This window comes from Miniopterus schreibersii (assembly GCF_964146895.1).
Source record: "Miniopterus schreibersii genome assembly, chromosome: 8".
NCBI lineage: Eukaryota > Metazoa > Chordata > Mammalia > Chiroptera > Miniopteridae > Miniopterus > Miniopterus schreibersii.
Genome location: NC_138109.1, coordinates 747,500 through 764,028, shown reverse-complemented (window position 1 = coordinate 764,028; position 16,529 = coordinate 747,500). Strand labels below are relative to the sequence as shown.

Here is a 16,529-nt window from a genome sequence, read left to right as displayed (position 1 = left end):
GAATATTTGCCCCTTTTACACCCATATTTACAGTTCATAGAGTAAAATTCACCGAAAGCCAAAACCAATGCATTCTGGAGCCCAGTGAGGAGGGACGGGGGTTGGGGTTGGCAGCCCGCCCCCTGTGGGTCTGTAACCCCAGAGACTGTGGTCAGGGCTGAACAGAGGTCCGGACACAGAGCGACACACGGAGCCCCGGCTGCCACCCTCCCAGCGAGCTCCAGGGCGGAGAGGAAAGGGCAGGGCCACATGGTCAGGCAGCGTGGCCACGCTGGGCAGAGCAGGGACCAGGGTGGAGCTGGTCACAGCGACCTGGTCCGTTCCCCCGGCCCTGGATCACACCCCAGAAGCAATTCAGAAAGTAATCAGAGGAGCTTGGAAGCTGGAGAAAGACACTTCAGATCTGTGTTCTCAAAATACGGGTCAGTGCCAACATGGGGGGACAGGCAGCCTGGGGGGCCCAGGGACCTGGCAGCCCAGGAGGCTGTGGTGGGGTTCAGGCCGGAGAGAAAGGGGAGAACCTAAGGCACATTCAGGCGGTGGAATCGGTGAGATCTGGGGAGGTGACAACACATATGTTGGGGAAAGGCCAGTGAATCCCAGGTGCTGTGCACACACAGGTGGCAGCCAGTCCAGGTGGGAACAGGGGAGAGTCGAGGGCAGGTGAGGAGGTGGGTGAGCCGCGGGTCTGACGCACAGCTGAGCGCTCAGAGGAAAAGTTAGGACTATGACAGGCCTGCCTGCGAGGCGGCCCCTTAGCTGGGGGCTGGGCCTCGAATGGTAAGCCGTTCCCTGCGCCGAGATAAAACTGCCCAGAAAGAATCTTAGCCTTGGGCACAACTGTGTGCTGAGCCCCGTGAGTTCTAGGAAACCGCTGAACCCGGGGTGCTCGTGAGGACCGCCTCCCCCAAAACACAGTCATTTTCCAAATAAACTGGTGAGTTCAAGTCAATGGGCCAGAAATTTCTAATCAGAGCATGTATTTTACATCCTGGACCCATAGTTTCTCAACCTTTTCAAAACAGCAGAATTCCGATACATGTGCAGCTGTTAGGATTTACCGATTTATTCCACAAATTAATGAGACCCACAAGCACAGACCCACCTCCTGATCACAGGGGCACCCGACACCCGATCCAATGCCAGCACCTATGGGATGCTTCCAATAAATGTTTTGTAAATGGAATAAAATAATTTAAGTTCAGATGTATGAGATTCACTTAATCTGACACCAGCCAATGAGAACAAAGCTAAGTGGACAAACCAAATCCCCCCCATACCTGCCACTAGGAGATGCCTAGGGTTCATGCCAACTCGGCCTCCACGCAGTTTGAGTCAGACGTCAGCAGAATCTCAGAGACCCCCTTTCCTTACCTGCTGGTCGTCTGGAAGCAGGAGTGCAGGCCGACCAGGAAGGGGTTGCTGGACGCCTGCTCAAACACGTGCTTCTCTGTCTGCACCCAGTCGATGTCCTGAAACAGAAACCGGGGGGTGTCAGGGAGGCTCCTGAACACTCTCCACAGGCAGCCCGGTGAAGGGGAAGATGTCTCTCACCTCTGCTTGTGGAAAGACAATGCAGAGAAAAAAGAAGACACCCATTTGGAAATATATCAGCACCACCATCACCATCTCCACTACCATCACCCATTATCACCCACCACCACCACCATCAGCTCCATCACCACCATCACCACCATCTCTATCACCATCACTGCCACCATCACCACCTCCATCACCATCATCTCCATCACCACCACCTCCATCACCACCATCATCTCCATCACCATCATCTCCATTACCACCACCATCTCCATCACCATCATCACCTCTATCACCATCACCACCACCTCCATCACCACCATCATCTCCATCACCACCACCTCCATCACCACCATCATCTCCATCACCACCACCTCCATCACCACCACCATCATCTCCATCACCACCTCCACCATCATCTCCATCACCACCACCTCCATCATCACCACCACTACCATCATCTCCATCACCACCACCATCACCACCACCATCATCTCCATCATCACCACCTCCACCATCATCTCCATCACCACCACCTCCATCATCACCACCACTACCATCATCTCCATCACCACCATCATCTCCATCACCACCATCATCTCCATCACCACCATCATCTCCATCACCACCATCATCTCCATCACCACCACCTCCACCATCATCACCATCACCACCTCCATCACCACCATCAACTGCATCACCATCACCACTATCTCCACCATCATCAGCATCACTATCATCTATCACAATCATCATTTACCACCATTTCTACCACTGTCACCAGCTGTGTGCTAGCCTCTGGGCTACAGGCTATGACTGCTCTACGTGCTCCCCACGGAAGCCTTGGGAGGTGGGTCTCATCCCCACTTAAAACATGAGGAAACAGAAGATGGAGAGTTAACAGATTCCGAAGAGCCCCACACCCACCTCCTGAGCATCACTCCTCCCACAGGTCTGCCCCCTCCCAATCCACACCGGAACTTGGGGAAAAGCTCTCCTCTTCCCTCCGTCTGTGCCAAGAGACCCCCGGGGTGGAGTGGCTTCAACCCCATCTGTCCATGCAGAGGACCCCCAGCCCCTCCTGTCCCCGAGCTCCAGACTTGCTTGTGTAACGGCTGCTGGATAATTCCACTCGGCATCTCACCCTGCAAGGCAGGCCTCCAGCAGAGCTCTTGACCAGCCCCGCCATCTGTTCTCCAAAGGCAGCCGGTCACCCGGATGCACAGGCAGAAAGCCCTGCTGGTCGCCGAGACTCTCCCCCCGCCCCAGGTGGAGATCAAGCCACCAGGTTCTTCCGCCTGACTGCGACTGCCTCCTGCCTGCCAGACTATATCCACGGGTTCCGGGGATCAGGATGTGAACATAGCTCTTTGGAGGCCACCATCCAGCCCACTGCTAGAGTGTCCCTGATAGCCTTATGTCCACTGCCCAGGCTCACAGCCACAGGACACCACTGTCTCACACACACACTCAGCTCCCACTCGCCGACTCCTAGAGTCTCTCTCTTCCCTGGAGACCACCTAAAACCCCCACCTCCCAATCCTGGTCCACAGCGGACGACGGGAAGAGGCCGAGAATGAACAAAGCAGTGACTCCTCCAAATGCCTTTTCCCTCGGGGTTCTGCAAACTCGACCTCACCCATCCCATTAATTTTCCAGCTGGCAGCTGTGCTGGGAAGGGGTCTGGAACCATCTAGCAGTGCAGCTGACCAGCGGTGAGGACACTGGCAGCACCGCACCTCCCAGAGCCTCAGTTTCCTTGACTGTGAGGCCCAGACACCACCACTCACATGTGAGCTCAGCACTCAGGGCCGCTGGGCAGTCTGTGCATGGCCCAAACGCCTCCTGTGAGTGGGGCCCGTGCACACTCAGGTCCAGCCCCAGCTCTGCCCTCCCTCCCCACCATGAACCTGGGCCAGGGTGGGCCTGTGTCCCAGCCACAGCCTAACAATAACAGTGTCCTGTTCTCTGAGCTCAGTATCCTCTGCTTCTAACACACACAGAGGCTGCATCTGGATGCGAAAGGAGATCAAAAGTGCATGAAGCCAACAAGCCTCTTGAAAGATTCTCAGTATCACTAGTCACTATGGTAACCCAACCAAGACCACAGTGAGATCCCACGTCACACCCACCCGCTCGGTGCCAATCCAAACCCAGAAAACAGCAGGTGCTGAAAAGGATACCTGGGAACAGGGACCCCTGCATGCGGCTGGCGGGAATGCGGAGGGTGCAGCTGCTGTGGAAGACAGGCTGGCGGCTCCTCAGACAGTTAAACATGGACTTGCCCTACAACCCAGCAGTTCTACTCCCAGGTAAACACCCAAAGAACTAAAAACAGAGGCTCTAACAGATACCTATACACGTGTGTTCACAGCAGCTCTACTCACAGCAGCCAAAAGGTGGAAATAACCCAAATGTCCATCAACAGATGACTAGATAAACCAAAATGGGCCCATCTGCAAACTAGAATATTACTTGGCCATGAAAAGGAGAGAAGCTCTGATACAGGCTACATAGTGCGGAGGAACCTTGAACACCGGATGCTCAGTGAGTGAAGCCAGACACCAAAGGCCCATAGCATGCGATTCCGTGTAAATGAAATATCAGAACAGAAACCCAGAGACAGAAAACAGATCAGTGGTTGCCAGGTCTCCTTTTGGGGGGATGAAAACATCCTGGCACTGGACAGAGGTGATGGTGGCACAACATTGGGAATGTGCTAAATGCCACCGCTTCAAAATGGTTACAATGGCCAATTGTATGTGTATTTCACTTCGATGAAAAGAACAAAGCCCACGAAGCCAGAACTAAGATTCACACAGTAACCGTGCCACGTGCACCCGTGGCACTCACTCCCGTGGCACTCCCTCAGTGGCACACCCTCCCGTGGCACACCCGTGGCTGACTCACCTCATCATCGTGCACCAGCTCCTTCTTCACGACCTTCATGGCATAGATCTGGTCATTCTTCTTGAGCCGCACCAGGAGGACCTTGGCGTAGCTCCCACGCCCGATGACCCTGATGAGGTCAAAGTCCTGCAGCCCCAGCCCCTGAGAAATTTTGATTCCGTCCATCCCGTCGATGACTGGCTTGAGGTCCTAAGGGAGGGGGGACAACAGAACGTGGAAAGGGGGAACATGTGGGATTCTAAGTATGTGGCATCCCTGCCAATCCTGACAAAGACCCTGCATGCCCCAGACCTCAGACCCCGATCTGCTCACGAGTCATGACTCCATGTCCTAAAGACCCACCCGCCCCACCCAGGAAGAAACACCAAGAACAAAGGACTTTGCAGCTTTTGATGGAAGGAGCTTGAAACCAAAAAGCTCTTCATTTCCACAGACCACGCGTGGCCCCGTCCCCAGCCACTGGTGGCCCCTCTGAGTGATAGGGGACAACCAAACCAGGATGGGCTAGAGAGTTGACCACAGGTTCACGCACCCCAGGGCCATCAGGGCTGGGGCCCCAGCGCTGCTGGCCCTCCCCGGGGCCATCACTGGCTTGTGTCTGCCAAAGCCAGTGTTACTGGAAAGGCACAGTGAAGGAGGAAGGCAATCGACTTAAAACAGGTCACTTCCTTCCTGCAAATCATCTCTGGCCAGGACATCTGTGGTGGATGAAGGAGGTGACTAAGTGGTCCTGACCCACGCACAGGACCAGCAGGCAGAAAAACCTAGATGTGACATCTGCCGGTCACTCTGGGAAAGCTGGGCAAAGTGGGGCCGCTCCCTGAGGTTTTGCGGAGGTTTCCCTGCTCCCGAGTACACTCTGACCGAGGACACTGAGACCATGCCTTTTGTCACCCAGAGCTGCTGCACACAGAGGCCACATTGAACCTCTGGCCCCAAGCTGGGGAGGGCAGGAAAGGCCAGCAGAGGGTCTGCCTGGCCAGAAGGACCACCTGTGACATGAATTTATAAAAAGAACTATGCATTTGGTCTCCCTCCCTGTCCTGGAACACAGCTTCTAAAACCCTCGGAATTTCCTAAGTGCCAGGAGGCCTTTTGTTATGCTAATAAGGTGACTTTTGGAAAGCCCCTCAATCACCTAAGGATGGGGGCTGGTTGCCAGGGGAACCAACCACGTGATGGGAGGGCTGGAACATTCAGTCCCACTCCCGACCTCCACAGACGGGAGGGGGGCTGGGACTGAGCTCTCTCTCTGTGGCCAATGGTGGAATCAACCCTGTCTGTGTAATGAACCCCCCACAAGACCCCCAAAAGGACGGGCCTCTGAGACCTTCTGGGTTGATGAATAGGTGCAGATTCAGGCAGAGTGACACCCAGAGAGGGCGTGGAACCTCCTCCCTGATCCCACACACCTCGCCCTGTGGTCTTTCCCACTGGGCTGGCCCTGAGTTAGGTCCTTTTATAATGAATCCGTGATCTAGTAAGTAAACCGTTTCTCTGAGCCCTGTGAGCCCCTCTAGCAAAACCATCTAACCCAAGGAGGAGGTGGGTGCAACCTTCAATCTACAGTTGGTTGGTCAGAAGCACAGGTGACAACCTGGGCTGTCCCTCGGCCCACAGACAATGCCAACCCTGTAAGAGGGCCCAGAAAACAATGCAAAGGCTCGTGAGCCATCCCCCGGGGGCCAGCCTGAGCACAGGGTCCCCTGTGTGGAGGTCACTGTGACAGCCTGAGCCCCCTGTACTGACATGGACACAGCCACACCAACGTCAGTGCTGTGGAGGCTCCCTGTGTGCCAGGCGCGTGCTAAGTGTTTATGCTCACGGACAGGTGCAATCGTCATCCAAACCTGGCAGCCAAGAACCCCGAGGTCAGAGAGGTCCCGAGTCAAGCTCGGCCTCCCCTGCCACCTGGGCTCCCACAGACACAGCCAACGGCAGCGTGGCCTGTTCAGCATCTTGGTGAGGATTATACGCTGAGCACCACGTCCTTACCCTGAGATTCAGCCACGGTTCAAGTTCTGCTACATTTACCTGCTCTCAGTCCATCTGGCCACGCAGAGGTCACCTCTGCGAAACACAGGAAAGACTTCACGGGCTTCCACCCCAAACGCTGCGGTGTGCACTCCTGGGTGCCCACAAGTCCACGCCTTCACTGGAGCCACAATCCCCAAACGCGTCCAGTTCACATTAAAATTCCACAGTTGCCCGAAAAATGAGCCAACGGACTGAGACGGACACTAGAAATTCTGACGCGTCCCCCTGTGCACTCACCTCGGAATCATCTTTGATGCTGTCACGTTTCCGGGAGGAAGAAATGTAAGGAACTGTGAAGAGAGAGAAAACACGTCGTAACAGGTGTTGTCAGGAGCATGTCCCCAGGCACCAGGACAAAGGGGGGCCCTCAAGGCAGACGCATGCAGCAGCCACACTCGACTCAGCTAGCCGGGCGAGAACGCCGCTTTCTGGGCCCCACCCAGACCTGCTGGCTCTGAGCACCTGAGGATGGGGCTTGGGAACCCACATGTGTGACAAGTTCCCCCAGGGACTCATCTAGAGGAAACTAGTCATGTAAGATTTTGGTGTCTACCCTACCAGTCTTTGTTCTTAGAGTAGATAGATGGACAGATGGATGGGTGGGGGGGTGGGTAGTAGACGGTGGATGGGTGATGGATAGGTAGGCAGGCAAGTGGATGATGGACGGGTAATGGAGGTAGGTGGGTGGACAGGTAACTGTTAGTCTCCTGGGTGAGGTGCTGTGCTCAGAGCTTTATGTGCCCTGGTCTCACTTCATCGAGGGCTCTTGGGATGGATCACGTTTATGAAGCCAGGGCCAGGGCTCTCATACACCCTGTAATAGTCCACAGACTGTGGAAGCTCAGAGTCAGGCCATCACTTACACTGGCATTCAAAATCTCTCCCCAAGTGCTTATTAAAAAAAGTCTATCCCAACAAAAACCAAAAAAAAAAGCAAAACCCCAAGAACCACACAACAGCAGGCTGCGTGCACAGCAATCGCCCAGCAGGCCTTTCTCCCCAAAGACCGGCTCTGCAGCAGCCAATTTATGGGAGGGGCCCGCGTGGTGACTGCCACACGGAGTGCCTTGTAGAACACCCCACGCAGGCGCAGAGGGGAGCCCCTAGCCCTGGACTCCCATGGCAGCAACTCGGGGAGACCTGGGCCCCAGGGAAGGCCACCCGCCCTGCCCATCTCTGCTGGGGCCGAGGGGAGGCCCTGGAGAGCATGTCCCAGGCCCCACTGGTGGCAGCCACGCTTGCCGACATGGACCCTTGCAGAGCAGGCGGGGTCTGGGCAGGACTCGTGGTCAGAAAGGGGAGGAAGCAGGCGTCCCGGGGCGAGCGGAGCCAGATCCCACCAGCAGGAAGGAGGCAGCGCTTACTACCATCGGTCTCCTCAGAAGGAAGGTCTACGCTGTCGTCCTTGTCATCTACTGCGGGTTCTTGGGAAGGCATGACAGAATCCTGCGGAGGGAGAGACGGGGCGTTACAGAGTGACGGGCAGGGCCACAGGACGGCTTCTGGAGATGCTGCGAGACTTTAAAGTCACCTATTAAAACATATACATTGTTACACATATCAGGATACACATCGCGCAAACTGTTACTTTGTTGCACTGAAGTTACCTGTGGTTCCACAGGCAGGGGTGCTGGCTCAGCGCTTCGTGACCCTTGCAGATGCTTTCTTTATAAAACGGGCATTTTTACCTAGTGCTCGGTCACCTCCCCAGTCCCCCACTGCCACACGTGTGCATGTCACAGCCAGGCAGGCTCTGAGCCCCACGGCCCAGCTCCCGGGGTTCCACACACTGACGTCACAATGGAGCTGCTCCCTCCTGGCGGTCGCCTAGGCTCCAGGGTGGGTGTCCCTCAGCTCGATGACTGACTCGTCCTTGGGGCTGGCCTCACTTCTGAGGCTAACATGGACCTAGGGGGTTCCAGGGTATGGGCACCTTTATGGTTTTTGGCTGTCGCAGGTGACAGGAACCCTAGAGCTAGTCTGTGCGGGGACCCCACATCCCTGTGCTCCAGCGGTATCGGGGTAAGAGCCGGACTCAAACGTCAGCCCCCAGAGGTGCCTGTCCTGCCTCCACTGCGACAAGACGCAGATGAGCCAAGTGTCCACACGTGCGCCAGCGGACACCTGGATGCTTGGTGAGAAAAAAATCTACCAACAGCGGCCTGAAGGGCCAGACACCTGGCATCCATGATCCCCAGCTGGTGGTCAGGGCGCACAGCACACGGGGCTGAGCCCTCTGACTTTCCGAGCAGCACAGGCTCTCACCTCCCCAGGTCCCATGACTGGGTAGGATGAGCCACAGCTTCCCCCATACCCAGCCCAGAGCAGCAGAGGGCACTGGGCACCCCAAGGGCACTGGGGGTTCTCAGGGCTCAGAAAGAGGGGTCCTGTCCCAGACGGCTGGCCAGGGCCATCGCTCTGCCTCCCACAGGTGCCGTCCCCTCACCTCGTCCGTGGCAGGCCCACACTCACCATATGCCTTTTGCAGGTCAGGGGGACGAGCACGTGGCAGCGCTTATGGACCAGCAGTTTGCAGTTGATGCACCTGTAGCCCTGCCTCGCGAGGCCCCATATCCTTTCGCTGCACTGGCCACAGTACGCTCTCTGCAGACGACAAGAGGGGGTGTTAGGCGGGGCCCGGGCACTCCCAGAGCCCACGCTCCACGGAGGAACGAGGCGATGCCCTGGGTCAGATGCACCTTCGCTGATTTTCTCAAAAGATTACATGGCGCTGGGGCAAGAGGTGCCCTGGTCACCTAGTCACACATGGGCACCACGCCCCCACTCAGGTCCATCCCAAGGTGGGGGGAACCTGTGGCCCCGAGGAGGGTGTGGGGCCCTGCTCTGTGAGAGGGGCAAAGGGAGGACTGCCGGGCGAGGGTGACGGGCAGGGCCCCCCGTGCTTGCAGGAAGGAGGGCGGTTAGCCAGGCTCCGTGGGGACCCGCCTGGGTGGAGTGACCCAGGATGAGAGGAGATGGGGAAGCCCCCGAACCTTGTCCAAATTTCTCACCCAAAGGACGGAGACACGCACTCTCCCCGCATCTGACTTGTCATTTTGAATGGCCACGGGGCAATGTGCGATCATCCTGGTATTTTTTCCAGCACTTTTACTTAAATGGCCCACCTTTGTTCTTAATTGATGGTCATCTCAGCTTGTTTACTGACCCCAAATGTGAAGTGTTTCAAGGTGCGTGAGGATGAACCTGGTTAAAGCCAGCTCCAGGCACGTGGCACAGGCACGTGGCACCCTCAGGAGTCCAAGGTACCTGGGTTTCTGAATTAGAATCCCCCCCAGCCATAGCTCATTTACACGTTTCAGTTCTCTTTCACTATTTTAAACAAATTTCTTTCTTTTGAAAGAGTCAAATACTCCTGGAGATGAGTAAGAGGGCACACCTGTACCAGTAGCCTGGACTAAGCTCATTTAAGAAAACTGGTCAAATCCCACACCACGTGGTTTGGACTGTGGCCAAGCAAGCAGACCACTGCGCCAGCGCTCACAGGGCCTCACAGGGACGCACCTGCTCCTGGGCCAATGGCCTCGAGAAGCTCATCTCTCATCAGGGTGGGGACGGAGTAGAGCAGGTGCCCCTGCCAAGTCCCCGCTTCTCCATGGGGAGGAAAACCCTTTGCCCACCAATTGTGGGGAAGGAGGGGTGTCAGGGCCTATACCCTGCAGTCAGAGAAAGGAGTTTTTCTCCCAAAACCTGGCCTGCCTCACTGGGTGGGCTTCATCTTGGACTGAAAGCCAGTGTGGGGTGTGGGGCTCCAGGACCCCTCCTCTGATATCCTGAAGGGATGGACATTTGAGCCAAGACAGGAAGCAGGGGTGAGCGTGAGCTCCGAGAACGTGCGGGAGGGCAGGCTGGGCAGGGCACGTGCAAAGGCCCCTGGGTGAGCACGCTGGTGTGACTATACTGAGTTCAATGGTGTCCCCCAAGTTCATGTCCACCCAGCACCTCAGAATGTGGCCCTACTTGCAGAAAGTATCTTTGCAGGTGTAGTTAAGTTAAAACTGGGCCAGAGTGGACTGTATGGCCCTAATCACACCTGGTGTCCCGATGGGAGCAGACACAGGGAGAAACGGGGCAGGTGGAGACAGAGGGAGAGGCCGGGGCGCAGCAGCTACAGGCCCAGGAGCACCAAGGAGTGCTGGCCACACCGGCAGTAAGAAAGCGGCAGGAAGGACCCTCCCTGGAGATGGCAGAGGGAGCGGCCCTGCCCACACCTTCGTTTGGGCATCTGGGCTCCAGACTCTTAGAGAATAAATTTAAACCCCCAGTTTGTGGTGCTTTTTGCAGCAGCCCCAGGGTACTAACGATCCCTGGCCGCGAGGCCCCTGCAGGCACCTCCCCTCTGGCTGTGAAACGGGACAATCACGCAGCCACGTGAGCCACTGGTTCCCAGAGAAGATAAAGGCATCATGAAGAGACGCGGTGGACACAGTGGGTGGGGCCAGGGCTGCCGGGGTCACAGGAGACCTTCCTGCCACAGGAAACGCGGCTCAGCACACCATGCATCCTGGTGTCATCTGTCAAAGCCACAGTCCCACCCTGGGCACAGGCAGGCGGGACCACAGGGCCACAGCACCCCGACCAAGGGTTACATAACCGGAGGCCGAGGAGACCCAGACACAGGCTGCATTCATCACCCAGCACCATCCGGAAAAAACCTGAACCAGAACTCACACAGCTCAGGAAGCCTTGTAAAGGCTCATTCGTGATGGGGAGAAGGCGGGTCTACAACCCAGCTCCGGATGGTCTCTCCGCTGTGTGCTGAACAGAGCCCAGCTGTTCGCTTCCTCTCCTTGCTCTTTGCTTTTAAAGCAGCACTTAGCACGGAGCACTTGGCACCCAGCACCTGGCACCCAGCACCTGGCACACAGTACTCAGCACACAGCACTTGACACATGGCACTCGGCAGACGAGCCCACATCCCAAGGGGGCAGCGCTCACCCTGTTAAAGCGCTTGGCTTGGAAGAGATGGCCGTTGGCACGGTACAGCTTCCTCCATCTTCTGGCTCCACGGCGGTAGATGGATTCTGGAAAGGACATGAGGAAAGTATAAAGGACCAGCACAGGGCCGCCAGCCCGCGGCCCCGCTCCACACGTGAGGTGCCTTCAGGACAGGCTGCTCCTGTCAGGGGCCTCGGGAGGCAGGCACTGAGTCGACGGCACCCAGCTTGCTGCTCCCTCTTGGCCTCTCCCACATGGTCCTCATGTCACAGCCCAGGTGGGAAGGACAGACAGGGGAGCCCCAGACGGCAGCCTGGACGGGACTATCCGAGGCCTGCAGTCCTCCCGCTCGTCCTGTGCACCCTTTCCCTCTGGGCATGGCCACCGGGCCCTTCTGCACCCGGGAAACAGTGCAGATGAGCTGTGAGCTCAGGTGACGTTTACGCCTCACTGTCCACAGCCTGACCACAGCGCCTGCCAGCCCGTCCCAGCCTCCTCCCCGGGACGCGAGAGCCCCCAAGGGTCCCAGCCCAGCAACTCCTGGGGCAGGAGGAAAGCAAACAGAACACCTATGCTGGGCCCTGTCATCAAACTGCTTTCACCACACGCAGGCGCCAAGTCCCAGGAAGGGGAGCGACGAACCCTCTGCTCGGAAACACGGAGCTGACGCCAGAGCCGAGCTGCCAGCTGAGTCTCGGCCCCTCTACCTTCGCGCCCCCGAGCCCCTTGGAAATGACTGTGTGTGGAACGGCGTCTCCGGGACACAGGGCAGCTTTGTGCTCTCACAACGTCCCGCAGTGAGGGCGACTCCAGGAGCCGTGGACGGGCCTGAGGACACTAATGTGGAAATTGTAACAGAATGTTTTTAAAACAAGCAAATAACCAGCTAGGGCTGGAACCCGCCGGAATCAGGTCACGGCGCTTACAAAACCTGCTTCTCCCCCCTTCGTGGGAGATGAGTCAGAAGCCACGAGGTCTGGGTTCCTTGGGCGGAGCCCACAGCCAGTGGGCAGAGGCCGCGTGGCCCGGCCACCCCCAGAAGGTTCCACGCCCAGGTGACAGGCTGGAGGCAGAGCCGGCGCCTCCCTCCCCCCTCACCTGGGGGCTCACACCTCGGGCCCGGCCTGGGGTCCACAGGAGGCAAAGGCCACTGGGAGGGGCAACCCCCTCAGCTCTAAGGAGTCCTGGTGACCCCCAGGGCCTCTGCCCAAATGACAGGTGTGTCCCCAGGCTCATCTGGGGGAACCTGGCCCCTGGTGGGTCTGTGCTATCCACAGGAGTGACAGTCCCCACGTGCAGCATTCACACCCTGCCTGTCCCCACAGAGCGAGGGCCCAGGCATGGAGTGACAGGGACAGACAGGGACACAGACAGTGATGACAGAGGGAGCCAAGCTGGTCGGGTGGGGACACAGCAGCGCCAACACTCTGGCTCTTTCTCCCGCCCGGCGCACAGGACGTGTCAAAATCTAAAAACATCCACCAGGCATCCTTCAAATCCTATTAAAGCCGAGTGGAACAGAAACCAAAGCCTTCCTGGGAGACGCCGTGGGGGGCTAGGGAGCCACAGCAGGCTGAAGCGAGCAGACAGGGCAGAGAGCTCCGCGTGACCCCTGTGGGCATGGGACGTGGCCGGAGACACGCACAACACAGAGACCCTGGCGTCCACTGTGAGAAAACCTGGATCTCTGCTCTTAGGGCAGAATGTCTGTGCCCCCCCCCAAATTTCAGAGGGTGAAGTCCTGAGCCCAGGTGCGGCTGTACTTGGAGATGGGCCTCTGAGGAACAATGCTGGTCCGTCTTGGCCCTGAGTGTCACTCCGAGTGGAGCTGCTGGGAGGCGTGTGCCCACTGGCCCGGCGAGCGCACCACGTCGCCTCGCTGGCCTACGCGCTCCACGGCGGGACCGACGGCGGGTGGCAGAGGCCCGGTGGCTGTGGCAGCTGTCGGGCACTGGCTTCCCTCTCAGCCTCCGAGCTCCACGGCCCTCAAAAGCGGCTCCTCCCTCGGCTGAAACTCTATAATTAGGATGCTGCGGAGAATTTTAACCAGCCGTTTCTATGGCAATCTGGCGTCTTGACGGCTCTGACAAGGCGAAGAAAACACATTAAAAAAACTGAACTGAGAGCAACAGGCTGAGACGCAAACCGCGCATCCCCCAGATCTGGGGACCCCCGTGGCTGTGCCGTCTCCCAGAGCGGGTTGTGACGGTGGTCGCGGCCTCCCCTGTTCACTGGACAGAGACTGCTGCCAGGTGACCGGCCCAGCCCAGCTCTGCAGAGTCTGGGGACACGGCACACGGGGACAGTGCCAGGCAAGGCCACAGAACTGGTGAGGAGCCCTCGGACCACGGAGGCGGGACAGTGGGTGCAGCCACATGGGTTGGCCAAGCATCCAGGCCAGCTGCCTCCGGGGAGCGACTTCCGCTGGATTCTGCACCCCAGGAGGGCAGGGCCACCCATCTTTCTCACCAGGTGTCCCCAGGATGAGGTGCTACGTCAGCTCATTCTAGGCAAATATTTGACCCAAAATGGCAACAGGTGAGAAGGGCACATTCCCAGGGCCAAGGTGTCCCGCTCGCCCGGTCGAGGCTGCTACAGGGATGTGGGTGTGGGGGGCTGAGGAGGAGGGGGACCGGCCTCCCGGCTCCTCAGAGCTGTCCCCTCGCCATCCAATACCGTCAGAAACCGTCACAAAAACCAGTCCCACGAGATGTTTTCAGAGGGAGAGGCCATTTATAACAGTTCAACTTTCTAATAATTTTTACTGCAGAGAAACTAATTTGTCACGATAGGAGTGACGTTCCTAATGAAACAGCTGACCAGTGTTTTCACAAAGATTCCACGGAGACACGTATTCCAACTTCCAAGCAATTTGTTGTAAATAAATTCGCACTGAAGAGAAGTCGTTCCCATGTGGAGACCTCCCTGCGTGGATTCACTTAAACACAAATAAAAGTGCCCCGAGTGGCACTCTGCCCGCCAGGCTGGACAGGACCGTGTGTCCCAGGCCACCTTGAGCACGAATGGGCTAAGTTACTTCTCACAGTTCTGGAGGCTGGAGGCCCGAAATCGGGGTGCTGGGGGCCTGGGGCCTGGGGAGCCTCTTCCTGGTGATCAGAGGGGCACCCTCTTGCTGTTCTCACAGGGCAGGGAGCTGCCTGGGTCTTTTTATAAGGACACTGATTCCATCCTGAGGGCTCCACTCTCAGGACCTCAGGACCTACCAAAGGCCCCAGCTCCTAATATGTCTCATTGGGGGTTATGACTTCAACACAGGAATCTGGGGGACACAGCAGGTAACACTCAGCTCCAGCCCCCCAAATATGTGTCCGTCTCACACGCAAAACAGTCATTCAGCCTAACAGCCCTGAAGTGCTACCTCTCGAGTGTCTCCTAAACATCACCTCAACTGGGAGCCTGAGGCTCAAGGTGTGTCCATCGTGAGGTCAACCCACCCCCCACCCCCCACTCCCAGCTTGAACCTATGAAACGGGACAGGTGATCAGTTTCCAGAATGCAGGGTGAGAACAGGCCCAGGGGTGCCATCCTGTCCCGAAGAGGAGACCCGGGAAAGAAGGAAAGAAAGGCCAGGTCCCCGCAAGCCCACCCCCCAGTCAGGCGAACCCGCTCCCTGCTCTGATGTCCTTCCCTGGCTACGGGCTCTCCAGAGCCCAGAGGAAAGGGAACCACGGGGTGTGGACCTGAAATTCAGGGTGTGGTTTCCCCGCGGCGTCGATCAGTCCCGAGCCCACACGTCCAGGGCAAGAGGCCGGGACACCCAGGGGGCAGCTGCTCGAAACGGAAACAATGCCAGGAGATGAGAAACAGACCAGCCTTCGCTGAATCAGGGTGATTGGTCCTCACTCCACCTGCCAGAATCAAATTAAGTCTTTTCATGAGGAAAATCCTATCATTTGGGCCCCGCAGTTTTCAAACACAATGTAGGATAGTCAAACACTGCCGGGCAGGCCAAGAAAGACGCATACGACTAAACAGCCAACAGAAACAGACTCACAGGTGGTTCAGATATTCAGTATATTTTAAAAGACAGATAAATGAGAGAATGTCACCGGGAACTGGATGTATTAAAAGAATCTACGTCTAAAATTCCTGGGAGTTTCATAAATCCTAAGTGTGAAAAGAGTAATTGAAATTTATAATTCAAGAGGTGGATTTAAAAGCAGCCCTGGCCAGTGGGGCTCGGTTGGCTGGGCACAGTCCATGCACTGAGAAGCCACGGGTTCGATTCCCGCTCAGGGCACACGCCTGGGTTTCAGCTCGATCCCCAGTAGGGGGCGTGCAGGAGGCGGCTGATCAATGACACTCGATGTTTCTCTCTCCTCCTCTCCCATCCTCTCTAAAATCAAAAATATATTTTTTTAAAAAAGCAGATTAGACAAAATGAGAACATATGAGGGACCCAGGTTGAGGCACAGAGGGGAAAAGCAACAGAAAAGAGCAAAGGACCTATGAGATACGGTAAAAAGACAGGGACACGGGCCTGGGAACAAAGTACCGGGAACAGGGCAATATCTGAAAAGACACCAGCTGATCTCCTGCAAAAGAGTCAAAGACATTATGCCCCAGATCCAAAAAGCTCGAGAGACCCAAGTCAGGACAAATTCAGTGTTTCCCCGGCTTCCAAGAGGCTGCTGGAACGGAAGGACAAAGACCATTTTTAAGGTGGCCAGAGGGAAAAGAGAAGCATTACCTTCGACGGAACGGCGACAAGATCTACAGGTGAGTTTCCAACAGAAGAAACAAAGCCCAGAAGACAGTGGCCTACAGGTGCCCACAGAGCATCACCACCAGCCCGACGTCACCTGACGTCACTCCCAATGGAAAATGTCCCTGCCAACGCAGGCAAAAGAAAGACGTTTAACAGAAACAAAAACCAACTCATCGTCGGGAAATCTGCGCTAAAAGAAACACTAAAGGCAGTGTTTCAGGCAGAAGGAGAGTGTTTCAGGCAGAAGGAGAGTGTTTCAGGCAGAAGGAGAGTGTTTCAGGCAGAAGGAGAGTGTTTCAGGCAGAAGGAAAGTGTTTCAGGCAGAAGGAAAGTGTTTCAGGCAGAAGGAAAGTGTTTT

At 56.7% G+C, this 16,529-nt stretch overlaps 1 protein-coding gene across 7 annotated transcripts in view; it reads right to left on the bottom strand.

The window, feature by feature from the left end:
• PRKCZ (protein kinase C zeta) overlaps positions 1-16,529 on the bottom strand; it is a 68,970-nt gene that overhangs the window by 14,241 nt on the left and 38,200 nt on the right. For 5 of the 7 annotated variants that reach the window (XM_081144254.1, XM_081144256.1, XM_081144258.1 and 2 more), the window contains 6 exons: positions 11,443-11,528; positions 8,959-9,090; positions 7,851-7,932; positions 6,724-6,776; positions 4,450-4,638; positions 1,375-1,472 (listed from right to left, as the gene is read on the bottom strand). In XM_081144254.1, the coding sequence (XP_081000380.1) occupies positions 1,375-1,472; positions 4,450-4,638; positions 6,724-6,776; positions 7,851-7,932; positions 8,959-9,090; positions 11,443-11,528 (640 nt within the window). The remainder of the gene's footprint in view (positions 1-1,374; positions 1,473-4,449; positions 4,639-6,723; positions 6,777-7,850; positions 7,933-8,958; positions 9,091-11,442; positions 11,529-16,529) is intronic. The other 2 variants (XM_081144255.1, XM_081144260.1) reach the window with 1 other exon arrangement.